This window comes from Pipistrellus hanaki, assembly GCF_964339955.1.
Source record: "Pipistrellus hanaki genome assembly, chromosome: 2".
In the NCBI taxonomy this organism is placed as follows: Eukaryota; Metazoa; Chordata; class Mammalia; order Chiroptera; family Vespertilionidae; genus Pipistrellus; species Pipistrellus hanaki.
Window position 1 is genome coordinate 172,683,632 of NC_140504.1, and position 13,861 is coordinate 172,697,492.

Below are 13,861 nucleotides of genomic sequence, written 5' to 3' on the forward strand. Positions count from 1 at the left end.
TCCCATTCCCGTTGTTATTTTCCCTGGTCACCAGAAACGGGGACCATCTCTCTGGTTTCTTGGGGCCTCCTGATTTGCCCAATGGAGAGCTGTGTGCGTGTCATAATGGGCATTCTGCCACCAGATGAGGCGAGGGCTAGTAGGTGAGATAACTGCAGGCTGAGGTCAGAGCTTATGTGCAGTCCCTCCTTTTGACAAGATGAGTACTATTTTGGGAAAATGAGACGCAAGCTACCTCAAATTTCTTCATCTCAACTCCGGCCTCCTTATGTTCCTAAAAAAATTCATCTTCTAAGCAACCTTCCTAAACTGGATCCGAATTCGCCTGGCTCTCCTCCCATGTGGCACTCACCTCTTTGTATTTTCTGCCCTACCACTCTCCCTCCTCTGGATGGTGGGAACTCTTTCCACTACCCCATCCATGTTATCTACCTACCCAGTTCTTATGTGCCTTCCAGACTACCCTCTTTCCACTCTGTTCGCAGTGATCGCCTTACTTATTCCTCTATCTTTGCCCTTTCTCCTCCCAAATAGCCCCTCTTCCTAATATGTTGGTCTCTGCTCCTCGCCAACACTCCAGCTCGCTCCCCATCCAGACCTCCTAATTCATAAATATAACCCTAGAGAGATCCTTTCCCTACCCGTGGACAGTTCTGGTGCAGTTCAGAATGTCTAGGACAGTGGATTACATTAGCCTGACCTGGCAGACATAAGGCATTCGAGAAGATGGCTTACTAACATTCAGCTAAGAGGGTAAGCTCAATTACTTACAGGAAGCCCCGTTTTCAGCCATGACCAATCTTTAATCTTGGTTGTATTGTGTCCTCATCCTCATCCTATCAATCATCTCCAGATGTCCAAGACACCTTTAACAAATTTTCATTTTCATAGAGTCTGTTTCTTTTCTTTTTTTTTTCTTTTTTTTAATATATTTTATTGACCTTTTACAGAGAGGAAGAGAGAGGGATAGAGAGCTAGAAACATCGATGAGAGAGACTCATCGATCAGCTGCCTCTTGCACACCCCCTACTGGGGATGTGCCCGCAACCAAAGTACATGCCCTTGACCGGAATCGAACCCGGGACCTTTCAGTCCGCAGGCTGACGCTCTATCCACTGAGCCAAACCGGTTTCGGCTAGAGTCTGTTTCTTTCCTCGTTTGCCTGATCACTCAACCTGCAGAGGCCTCTACCTTTGCCATTAGCTTCTCCATGGAACTCCGTCTGTGACCACAGAGAAAACAGCAGGAACAGCGAAGAGTGGAAAGCATCTAATCTGATCTCTGAAAGAGTAAGTACAATAGATTTACCCCAAATTAAACTGGATGCAAGAGTGGGTGGCCCCTGAGAACTCACACACAGGGCACTAAAGTCTCTTTCATCCATATAGAAGGACTCAAGGTTCTTTTAGGCTGGTTTCTCTAAAATGCCTTATTATTATTATTATTATTATTATTATTATTATTTAATCTTAAAATTCTTGAACCTTGGAATTCTATAAAGTTCTGCTCTTGAAAAATGCGATACAGGGAACCTTCTATTGTTTTCTGCACAGCCCTGAAGGTGGCGCCTCTCTCAGTCTGCTGCCTGCACTCCGGATTGCGGCAGGTAGCAGAATCCACAAGGAACGGACATGTACAGACCCTGCCCAGATGACAGCATCAGAAGAATACCTGGTATGTATTTTTTAAAGTACTCTCCTCAAACTGATATATAGCTTCCATGCAATTTCAATCAAAATTCTTAGAGTTTTGGGTAACTTCATAAACTGACCATAATTTATAGGGAGAAAGTAAAAGTGAAACAGAGGAGCTATGACTCACACCCCTGTCATGTCCAACACCGTGTCTCCCAGACCTAAACACTTCCTGGAGCACACGGTGTCATGAATGAATGGGTGCAAGAAAGAATGAAGGAAGGACTGGGGGAGAGCACAGGCTTTGGAGTCAGTGTTGAGATGCTTACTTTTAAAACCAACGGTGGCTCCTTTCTTTATGCGAGGCCTGTTTTTTTGTTCTTTTAAAATAAACTATATTATATAAGGTATCTAAGAGTAGACATATTCATAAAAGAGAAAGTGATAGTTGCCAGAAGCTGGGGGGTAGGGAAAATGGGGAATTGTTTAATGGGTATGAAAAAGTTTTGGAGACGTTCTCACACAATGTGCATACACTTAACACTACTCAACTGTGCACTTGAGAATGGCTCAGATGGTAATCTTTTATGTATATTTTACCACAATTAAAAATAAACTATGAAGTCCCCCAGTTACTTAAGTTAGGAAAGGGTTATTCTGTCTATATTATCACATGATGATCTGGGCCAGAATGTCTTCTTAGACATGAGGCCCCTGCTGTTTTCTGAGATAGGTATGGAGGGTTGGATTCTGGGCATCAGCTTTAAAGTGAGATAGGTTTCTTTGTTTCATATTTTTTTCTCACTTGCAATTTTAATCGATGCATTGCTAATTCATTCCTTTTTAACTATTTCTTATAAGCATCAAATATATATATATATATATATATATATATATATATATATATATATTAATTGATTTTAGAGAGGAAGGGAGAGGGAAAGAAAGATAGAAACATCAAGGATAAGAGACTCACTGATTGGCTGCCTCCTGCACACACCCCACTGGGGATTAAAACTGCAACCTGGCACGTGCCCTGACCAGGAATTGAACAGTTACTCCCTATTCATAGGATGACAGCCATTGAGCCACACCAGCTGGGCATAATCACCAAAGTTTAATGTCTTAACCTTTTGGGAAACATCATAGAGACTTTCCTCCAGAACAAAACAACGATGTTCATTCCTCCAAACAAGCAAAGTATAACAAAAAAAAAAAAAAAAAAAACAAGCCCATGCATTTTTTTTTTTTTTCTGCTCTGGGAATTGAGAAGTAAACTTGTTTACATGTAAACTTGCCCTTAGGCTATCAAAAGGTGTAGCCAAGCCCATGCATTTAAAAAAAGTAACAAAGTCATATTCTAGTCTAGGGGTTCCTTGAGCAGCCTTCTTCAAACTGTCTCCTTATCTTCAGCTGGCTTTCACACACAAAAGCACCCTAGCTCATAAAAATATACTTTTTCCGTTTGCTTTTTTAAATTAAAAGTAATAATTAGACAAAAACGAAACAAAACAACAACAATAAAAAAAAAAACCTTGAAGAAAATCACCAGCAATTGCCTGACTCCATTCCATGGGATGTGCAGCCCATGAAGGTCAGGAAGGCTATTTGCAACATACGGGATAAGGGCATGTTGCTCTTCAAGACTGAGCTTTCTTCCAAACAGTGTAAAACACCCACAGCTCCAAGTATGACGGGACACAGACCACTTCCTTGGAGAACTCCACAGGGCAGTAGAGGCATCCAAGCTGTTGTTCGTAGAGTGACAGGGCTTCCGTCAAATTGACACAGTTCCCCTGCGTAAAATACTTCCCATCCTGCTTCAGTACTCTCATCGAGAGGTCCAGAATCAGCCTGAGGAACTCCCACGTGGACTCTTGCTCGGGAGATGTGGAGATTGGAACGGCGGTCAGATCATTAATCACGTAATCAAACGCTCTGCCTTCTTCGGCGTACCTCTTCAGCACCGGGATGCAGTCTTCGACGAGAACCTGATAGCAGTCTCCCGTGAGGCTGTCCAAGACGTCGCCGCACGTTTTCCGCATGTATTTCCTACACCCGTCGATCACCATCTGGTCGATCTCTACCATCGTGGCCATCTTTGGTTTCAGTTTGACTATCTCACACAAGATGCCCCCGTCTCCGCCTCCCAGGATCAGCACGTCCTTGCCGGCGTAATCCTCTTTGCCGCTGCCCATGATGGCGTGGGTGTAGACCCAGTCGCTCTCGGCCAGGTTGACGTCCCCGCTCAGGATGAGGATATTCCCATACTGCTTCGAGTGCAGGATTTTAATGTTCTGATAAGGCGAGTCTTCATCGTACACCACCGCGTCGATGTCGTACTCCACCAGGCGGCCGTCCGCCGTGGGCCAGTAGCGGTCCACGGCCCCTCCCCGGACCAGGGGTGGCAGCCGCTTCACTTTGCCGGGGCCGTCCCGGTTCAGGTCTTTCATTCTCGCTTCTACCTGGTCCAGAAGGCTGTCGTCCCCTTCCTGGGCCTGCGCATCGCCCTCGCCCTCGCCCTCATAACTCTGCAGGTCCAGCGACACCAGCCCGTGCGGGTAAATCCTCACGTTGGCGAAGCTGCCGTTGGCGCTGACGTAGGTCGCTAAGCAGCCGTGGTCCGGCCAGGTGTGCAGCGACTCGGCCATGCCCCGCTCCTGGAACACGGGCCGCAGGGCCGCGAGGACGGCCTCGCCGCGGGCCGGGCCGCCCAGCAGGAAGTCCAGGGTGCGGTGCCGCGCGGCGGCCATCCTGCGGCCCGGTCCAGAGGGAGCGGCCGCCGGGACCTCGCAGCCGCTCGGGGCGGCGGCGGCGGGACGCCCGGACGCGGGAGAGTGTCCCGCGCGACCCCTTCCAAAACCTGCCGCAGTCAACGACGGGCCCAGGTGAGTCGCAATCCTACGTCCATGGCCGCCCCGCTCGGCCGCGTCGGGGAAGGTCCTTTTCCGGTCGCATCCAGGGGCGGTGCCCGTCGCCAGGCTACGTCCAGAGAAGTGGCGGAAGGTGAGTCCGACGCCCCGAGGGGGCGGGGCTTGGGAGGAGGCGGGGCTTGGGGAAGGGGGCGGGGCCGGCCGGCGGACTGAGGTCTACGGGGCAGCGAGTCCTGGACGCTGTTGCCTTGGAGACAGCCTGGGGCTGAGAGCCCGAGGGCGCGGCGGGTGGGGGCCCGGCACTGCTCGAGCTTCGGGGGCGGTGAGGGGAAGCCGGGGCAGACCCAGCCGGGCCAAGGCCATGGCCGGACACCACAAGGAAAAGGTGATGCTGGATGAGGTGCGTCACAACGAGATCTTGCAGGAATTGTACATCAAAGAGTTGCGAAGCCAGAAACTCTACACGGAGTATCACGTGAACCCCCTGCGCAAGGGTGAGGGGTGCGGCGGGGTTGAGGAAGGGGAAAGGGGGGGGGGGGGCGCTGGGAAGAGGCCGGAGTACGGGGTGTGTGTGGGGGGGAAGAGGGGTCGGGGGTGTCTCCCCCCACATCACATCAGATATATTAGATATGTTTTTGTTTAAATAGGCATGATGAAATATTTTTTGTTGTAAAAAAGTTGAAAGGCTCTTTGTAATTTTGTGTTTGAAATATTCTGTTTGGCAGGATTTTATGTATTTTGTTTTGCCTGTAATTTTGGTTTGTTTTTTAACAGAGCAGATGTTTGAGGGTTTTGGGGTTTTTTTTTTGTCCCCCCCCCCCCCCCCCCCCCCCCCCCCCCCCGGCCTAATCTGATGGGCTCCTAACTACTCTTTTCTTCCAAGCTCCCCTCTCCTCCAACCTCTACACACTGCAGGCTACAGAGCTTTGCTAACACGCTAATTTGTTCCTGCCATCCCTCTGTGAAACCCTCAGGGGCCCCACAGCTTCTGAGCTGAGGTTTGAGCTGATCTGTGGCTCTGCCTCTGTGGCCCATCAGCTTCATCCTCGCTCTCCTCCCCACCCATACACTCTTCCTTTGAGAAATAGTTCAGTGCCTGCTCTGCACCAGCCACATGCTCCCTTCTCTCCCATCGTCTAAATAAATAGATTTCCTAACACATCCAGTCATCCAAAACCTCTTTACCTTATAAAAATGGTTCCTTCTTCCTGAACGTCTACTCCCAACTTCTAGACTAAACTAACTCTAGTTCCTGCAGCCCATAGAGAAAAATGTAATGTCATTTTTAACTTTAAAATTGAATATATTTAAGGCGCATTATGGGATGTTTTGATATACATAGTGAAATGATTACAACAGTCAAAAAAATCTAATATCTTCACTTTTCTTACAGTTTAACCTGGTTTTCCAGTGGAGTCCCTAACCACTAAATTCAGGATAACATTTTTGTTTAAGTTTGGTCCATTCCAACAATTTAAATCCCTCAGGGAAAAGCAATACTCTCCTAACTCCGCCCCTTGAAAACATGACGAATATGGTCCATTGTGGTACAGTGAGAAAATACTAAAACTTGTATTTATGTTTACTTTTATGTAGAAAAAAAGAAATTATGCTTTATTAATATACTGATCATCATAGGGATGTAGGCTCAGGAGTTTTTTGCTAGGAGTTCGAGATAAAATCACTTTGGAGACCACTGGTTCCTTCTGGCCTCGGTCATTTCCTCCCACTCTCTACCTAGCCCCCTCCTCGCGAATTACTCTGGCCTTTTAGATGTTTCTCAACTCACCAGTGTCACTCTCGGATTCTTCCCATAGCCTCACCCAGCACACTTTATGCTGGGCTCTGCTTTAATGTATCTTCCATCCCCACCCCACCACCAACTCTCTCCACAGAACCTGCTTTATTGTTCTGCATCCTGCTTGGATTTGCCTAAAATGGTTTATTTGTGTATATCACCACAAATAGAATGGAAACCTTCCCTGTCTCCAGGGCACCAGTAACTACCAGCTGAGTAGATGTCCATGGATTCTGTACCTCTGACACCACGTGGCCTCACTCTGGTTAACCTTGTTTGCTGATGGGTGTGTCTGCATCCCCGAACATAATGTTGTCCCAGAGAATGGTCTGCAGTGATGAAAATGTACTGCCCAAAATGGTAGCCATTAGCCACATGTGCTATTGAGCATTTGAAATGTGCCTAGTGTGACTTAGGAATTGATTTTTAATTGTATTTAAGTGTTCAAATTCACGTAGCCACATGTGAGGTCCTTGAGGGCCTTATTCCCTCATGTCCAGCACCATATCTGGCATGTGACAGTCACTGAGAAAATACTGAGTGGGTGTCGGGCCTACTGTGGGTCTTAGAGAGGGCAAGGATTAGCGTTTAACGTGAACTTGTGTTGCTATTTTCTCTCTAGTTCACACAATCACCAGAAAGCCCATGTCTTGGCACGATAACCTGGAGGAACCTGCAGATGGTAGGTCCTGGGGTTTGAGAACACCACTGAGATAGAACAGAGAGGGGCAGGTGGCTGCACAGTCCTCTCAGGGGGGGGGGGGGGGGGGGGGCTCACCGGGGAGCAAATAACAATCCTCTGCTTAGATCCTCTGAAAACCGGAGTCATCTAACCCGGCTCATAAGAGGTGGACATATTCCACCACAGTTCCAGTTTATTCACTTTCAAGCCAGCAGACATGTTTCTAATGACCATAACATTTCATTCATTCATTCATCAAACATTAGCTGTTATAAACACAAATTTTGGAATAATATTTAATTCAAATCCTGGTTCTGCTGCTCATGAACTGGGTGATTATGGACAAAGAATTTTTCTTTTAATTTTATTTACTTATTTTAGTAAGAGAGAGAGGAAGGGGGGAAGGAAAGGGAAGGAAAGGAGGGAGAGAGGGAGGGAGGGAGGAACACATTGATTTGTTGTGCCACTCACTTATTTATGCATTCCTTGGTTGATTCTTGTATGTTCTCTGACTGTGGGTCGACCCCACACCTTGGTACATGGTACATGACCACACTAACCAACTGAGCTACCAGACCAGGGCCTGGGCAAGATTTTTATGCCTCCCTGAGCTTATCTCTTAGGGTTGTTGTGAGGGTTAAACAAAATACTTCAAGTGTTTATCTGGTACATGGTGATCAGTAATTGTAGATTCATGTAATTATTTTCATTATTACTAAGCAATAGTCACTGTGTGATAGCACTATGTGATGGGACTGGAGAGGAGATCTCATATCATAGTGAAGAAGAGATGAATAGATTAGAGACTAGGCCTGGGATGGCAGCAGCATGGAAAACAGGTGCCTAAGTCAGGCAGTGGGGTTTTGGAAAGTCTTCTTAAAGGAGGTGGTAACAGGGTGATGAGGAAAGACATTTCAAGGTACATGGAAAGGCACAGAAACGAGACACACCACCATGGCCATAGAACTCTGAGTAGTTTGGCAGGGCCACAATACATAGGTGGACACTGGCCATGTGTGGGAATGAGGGAAGAGAAATATTTTATGGAAAGCTGCTCTCCTTCCCCTCTATGTTCTCAGAGTAAAACACGATGGAGAAAGGATGTAGGACATGTAGGAGGGTGGGGCGGGAGGTGTGGGGTGGGGGAAGCATGAATGATCACACAGCAGAGTGGAGACAGACAAGTGAACTATCAAAAGAGCACAATTAAAAGGTATGGCTCTTATCTGTAGTGAAGACACCAGCCTAGGTGAAGGACAGGAGCTGGGGACTGGTAGCAATAAGAAAAATGTCAGGAAGTGAGGTCTTGAAAGCCAGGCAGAAGTTCACTACTAGCTCCCTTTTGCTAAGGATGAGCTTGGTCGATCAGATGCACAGGCCCTTCATTCACACTCCTTCGGTCCATTCCCAGTCACCTTGTTGAAGTGGGTATTTGACTCCCATTTTACAGAATGAGCAAAGTGAGACCCAGAGACGTTAAAGCCCTTGACAAGCTAATAATAGAAGATCCAGAATGTCCCACTATAAACCCCAGTTTCTTCCTGATGTCAAGCTGTCACTCTCAAATTGAGATTTGATAAGGTATGAATTAAAAATGGAAATTCTTTGAGTCCTTAAGCTGTGGAGCTTCAGATATACCTGGTGTTGGCAGCCAGACTTATTTCAACACAAAAGAATTAGACCTTAATTTTGTTGGTTTGTTTTTTATTTTTTAATCCTTGTCAGAGGATATTTTTCCCCATTGATTTCTAGAGAGAGTGGAAGGGAGGAAAGAGGTGGGGAGAGAAAGACACATCGATTGGTTGCCTCCTGCACCTGCAATTGACGTGTGCACCCTTTACCCTGGAAATTGAGCCCACGCCCCTTTGGTCTGTGGGCTGACGCTCTAACCATTGAGCAACCAGCCGGGGCTGGCTTTACTTCTTACAGCCCTCCTCACCCTTTGGCCCACAGCTACATTGTCCAAGCTCATTCATGCCTCAGGCCTTTGTTCTCATGCCAGCAGTGGTGTGCTCTTTCTCTGCCTCTCAGGGCTGGCTCCTGCTTGACATCCAGAGAGGCATCCCCTAAAGATCCCGTGGTCTTCGCCAGCGGATCTCTGTGGGCCCCTTCGACTGCCCCCTTCTTCACAGTTCACCTCACTGCTTGCCACTGTCGCGTTTGCTTGTGTATCTGTACATTGTGTCCCCTGTCCCCTCTCCCAGACTAGGGGCTCCAGGAGAGCAGGGACCATGTCTGTCTCACTCTGCTCTCCCTCCAGGGCCCAGACAATGCCTGGCACAGTTTGTGCTGAGCATACATTTGTTGAAAAATGAATGGAGGAACCAGACACCCTTGGCATGAGGCCTAAGCAAGCCTCCGGGCCCAGGTGCTCTGCCCCTAAGGTAGGGGTGTCGAACTCAATCAGAGAAGGGGCCAAAATCTAAAATCCAGCCTAAATCGTGGGCCGAATGGTTTACTGAATAGTCATAAACTGACAATGTCATAAACTGACAGCGGAGTGCAGTGATGACAGCGCGGTGCAGGCCACATTGCAAGGCCTGGCGGGCTGGATTTGGCCCGCGGGCCTTGTGTTTGACACATGTGCCCTAAGGAGTGAAAAGGGCACAGGACCAGGTGTCGTTCCCAAAGACTGACTTTCTAACTCCTGTCCCGTCCTCCAGAAAGGTTTCTGAATATTATTCACCACACTGCCCAGGTGCCCAGGAAGAAATACCCCGAGACACAGACGGAAAACCAAGAATATGGCTGGTTCTCAGAGCCCTTGGTAAGTGTCTCCTTTCCTTAGGAAGCTCGGAAGCAACGGAGCTTGGGGGCTGAGACAGCAGAGTATGCACCCCATGCCTGGCTTTGAACTCCGGCTACCATTTGCTAGCCGTGTGACGCCGAATAAGTGACCGAGCTATTTTATAACTCCGTTTTCTCCGTGTAAACGAGATAGTACAGGACACATCTCAAGGTTATGAGGAATAAATGAGGAAGGATTTGTAAGGTGCAAAAACAGTGCCTGCCACATAGTGAGTCCTGTGTGAGAGGTTCGGAGTGGGCCTGCGTCGTGCACCTATGACTTGAGGCCATAATGTATCAAAAGAAATTTTATGCCAGGCACCTGGGTGCAGGTGAGCCGAGTCCAAGAAAGGAATAGGCAGAAACAGAAGGGAGAGGAAGGTTTTTATTAGTCCTTGCTGGCGGCAAGCCATTCTGCTGACGTGAGGGTCCGGTCCGTCCTGGGCTCCTCCCTGTGCCAGATGTCTAGCTGTTATCTAGGCTACGTGGTGTTCAAGGCTGCAAGCTTTCTGCAAGATATCTGCCAAGCACAATACGTTTTCTCTGCCCCGTTTTATTCTCTTTAACCCTTTCACCGTGTAAGTGTTGATTGAACAAAGGTTGCTGAAAACAGACTGCCTGAATTTGCTCTACCAGTACTTAGTAGTCTGGTCTTGGCCATGTCATTTAACACCTCTAAGTTCTCCCCCTTCCCTTTAATGTGGGAATGATGGCAACAGTATTCACCCCGTTGGATTGAAAGGTCCCCACTACCTGCCTTTAGCACATCATCACCCTAAATGATACAGGGCTTCTGTTACTAAGGAAAAAAAACGTAGACTTTTAAATAGAAAGTTTTAAAGTTTCTCGAAGAACTTCCTGCCAGTCTTATCTTTTAAACCTGCTTGTGTCTCCATCACATTGAGGTTTAGTTTTTAAGTAGGCAGCATGCCAACGTTTTGCATTACGGTTTCTGGGTTTTGTGCCTTGCTTAGGAAAACCTTCAACATCCTGAGTTACAAAACAACTAACTGTTCTTTTGCATTTCCCCCTAAATGTTGTGCTTTTTAACACGAGGATTTTAGTGCATCTGTGTATTTTGTGGGTAGCACGATGCTCCTCAGCTGTACTGGAACTTCCTTCATGGCCTCGAAGGTGCCACGAGCTTGCACACTCTGTATCTCCACATGTGCTGCTCCTGCAGCCCAGCTCTGGACCCCCAGCCACTACTTGGGGAAGTCCTGCTCATCCTCCAACTCAGCTCAGGAGTCACCTCTTCCATGAAGTCCCACTAAGGGATTTCTGCCCCCCACTGGCAGAGTTGGGCACTGCCGGGTGCTTCTGCAGCACCCTGTGCCTCCTGCTATTACAGCTCAACTCAGTTCAGTGGAACGTGCTGGCTCTGGAGCCAGACAGCATGAGTTCAAATCCCAGCTCCACCACTTTCTAGCTGTATGAACTAAAACTCCAAGAATCCATTTATTTACTATCAAATGGGGATAAAAACATCAATACTTGAAGGTTTGTTGTGAGGATTAACCAGAAATGTATGTAACTTGCTAGGATAGTACCTAGCACGTGGTAAGTGCTCATAACGATGGGCTACTATGCTGTCAATGAAGAATAGAAAAGAAGGCACATGGCCCCACAGAGAGCCATCAGGGGCGTCCCCTGACCCCTTGGCTTATTCCTGGTTGTCTTTGTCCACTGAGTAGTTACGTAGTGTACAGCCTTCCCACCACTCCCCGGACCCTGTCCTTCTCTTCTTTCTCTCTGGGGGCCTGGCCTTCTCCACCGTTTCTACACGCCAGCCGGGGCAAGTGGCTCTGGCGCAGGACGACTGCATGGGCATGGGCTGAGTGTCTCCGTTAGTCCGTCCTGCCAGTGCACTTGCAGCTGCTGCTCTTCAGACCCGGGGCATCGCCGCGCAGAGAGGAGACTTGGGGAGGCAGGGTGAGGGTTCCAGCGGGAGCCCCACCACACTCACAGAGGGGCTGAGTCTAGAGGGAGAGGCCGGGGAAGAGACAAATGTTCAAAGGGAAGTAGGGGAGGATGTGTGCATGCAGGCGGGGAGGGGTTCACTTACAGTGAATAAAAGAAGAGGAGGATTGTGAAGGAAAGAAGGCGAATTAAAAACCATCCAAGTTAGATAATTTTGCAACGTCTAAAAGTATGACGAAGCACAGTAATCTAGCTCATTGTTCTTTGTTGTTTTTTAGAGATAAAGGCCCGGCTCCCTGGGGTACAGAGTGTGCATGTGGAAATGTATCTTGGACAAGCACATCTCCCAGCAGGCTCCCCTGCAATGACAGTCACTGGTGTGACTGCAGTGGCCAGCCTGCCCTGCTAAACCCCCATAGCCTTGAGGATGACTGATTGCGTGGCCCCCACATCAGGTCTCCACCATGGAGTTGTGAAGGGTCTGCAAATAAGCTAACATGTTCATATTCATAATCCAGAGACACTACCACAAGATGGCGCTGGAGGCAGAGTGAAGTATACCCCAATACCATTGCATCCTTTGTGCAAGCATAAAGTTAATTGCACGGGAGTTTCCGAGTGATGCACTGGAGGGCAGAAAAGGCTTAATTGGCCCCAATTTCGCTTAGGGCAGGACCCCAGCCTACACAGGAAGAGAACTCCCACCCCCAATAATAGGACACTGGAGAAGCACACTCAGGAAATACCGTCAGCCTCTGGTCTCCTAGTAACTTGTGCTGAATGGGTGTCCTTTAGGTTAATTGCACAGTGGAGCTTCTATACCGTTTACCTGCCACTCTTACTTACTCAGTTCTGGATGTAATTACAACACATTCATTCATTCACAAATATGTACAGAGTATTGTGCTTTGTCATACTTTTAGAAGTTACAAAATTATCTACCCTGTTTCCCCGAAAACAAGACAGTGTCTTATATTAATTTTTGCTCCCAAAGATGTGCTAGGTCTTATTTTCAGGGGATGTCTTAGTTTTCCATGAAGAAGAATACGGTACACATTTATTGTTAAATGAAAATAAAGGAAATTTATTGCCTGTATACAGTACGGTAGTACGGTAGTTGTCAACACAAACCAGACAAACTGTGAATCCTACAGTATCAAGAATTTACTCATTTATTCAATGACAATCATGTCATCATCTTCTGGAACATCATCATAACAATCCAATTCCTGAATTTCCTGGTGAATTTCTTGTGACTCCATTTCTTTCAGAATCAGTGGACCAAATCTCTCATGTTTAGCCTAGGGGGGCCTTTATTTTCGGGGGGATGCCTTATATTTCACTCAGAAGGAAACCTGTGAGTAGGTGTTATTTTCAGAGGATGTCTTATTTTCGGGGAAACACGGTTACTTGGATGGTTTTTAATTCGCCTTCTTTCCTTCACAATCCTCTTCTTTTGTTCACTGTGAGTAAACCCTCCCCTGCATGCACACATCCTCCCCTACTTCCCTTTGAACATTCACTAGTGTGTGCTGCATACTGTTCTAGGTGCAGGAATAAGCAGTGACTAAAACAAACAGCACCTGCCCCTGGAGCTCACTGTCCAGTGGGGGAAAGAGTCCAAAGGCCTCCAGCTTAGGCAGTGCAAAGAGGAGGGCAGCAACTTTGCCCAAGATGTTCTCCTCAGTCCTGCAGCTCTTTTGATGTCAGTGTTGTCTTCATTTCGCAAACTGGGTTTTGCAAGGAAGAGAACCAGGGGGTGTGCATCAGCAGAGTGGGCTTGATTCAAGTCCAGGCCCATCAACTTCAAACCTCCCCCAAGTCTTCCCCCTTCCCACAGGCCACTCTCTGACACTTACATTCTCCTGTCTAGGTCAACCCAGAACGTGATGACGCCAGGCTGAACCACTTCAAGGTCTACAATGACATCACTCTGTACAAGGCTAAACTGTGGATCCTGGGAGAAGATGATCGCCACAAATAGTTTGCCAGTAGTGGTGTCTGCCCACCTTTCATGTCCAAAGTGTGTGCTGCCCAGATAAATAAAGGTCCTTCCCTTTAAAGTCACCATTCTCCAGTCTTACCTTTTCCTTTCTGCCCATGTCCACTGGTTCAAGTCCTTAACCTTATAAACTAGTCAGAGAAGTTCCATTAAAGATGGAAAACT

The 13,861-nt window shown here is 47.6% G+C and overlaps 2 protein-coding genes across 4 annotated transcripts; one reads left to right on the forward strand and one right to left on the reverse strand.

Annotated features, from left to right (window-relative positions):
* Positions 1-2,732: 2,732 nt before the first annotated feature.
* Positions 2,733-4,387, reverse strand: LOC311616504 (spermine synthase-like; the record flags this gene model as incomplete). Its single annotated transcript, XM_084871918.1, has 1 exon — positions 2,733-4,387. The coding sequence occupies one exon, from the start codon at positions 4,385-4,387 to the stop codon at positions 3,275-3,277; it is 1,113 nt and encodes a 370-aa protein (XP_084728044.1). The 3' UTR covers positions 2,733-3,274.
* Positions 4,388-4,508: 121 nt separating this feature from the next.
* CFAP144 (cilia and flagella associated protein 144) lies at positions 4,509-13,761 on the forward strand. 3 transcript variants are annotated; one of them, XM_084871920.1, is made up of 4 exons: positions 4,509-4,640; positions 6,928-6,987; positions 9,651-9,754; positions 13,568-13,761. In XM_084871920.1, the coding sequence occupies exons 1-4, from the start codon at positions 4,544-4,546 to the stop codon at positions 13,676-13,678; spliced, it is 372 nt and encodes a 123-aa protein (XP_084728046.1). In that variant the 5' UTR covers positions 4,509-4,543; the 3' UTR covers positions 13,679-13,761. The 3 variants fall into 3 exon arrangements, with proteins under 3 accessions (XP_084728046.1, XP_084728047.1, XP_084728045.1); XM_084871919.1 differs by lacking the exon at positions 4,509-4,640 and adding an exon at positions 4,710-5,001; XM_084871921.1 differs by lacking the exons at positions 4,509-4,640; positions 6,928-6,987 and adding an exon at positions 4,688-5,001.
* The last annotated feature ends 100 nt before the right edge of the window (positions 13,762-13,861 follow it).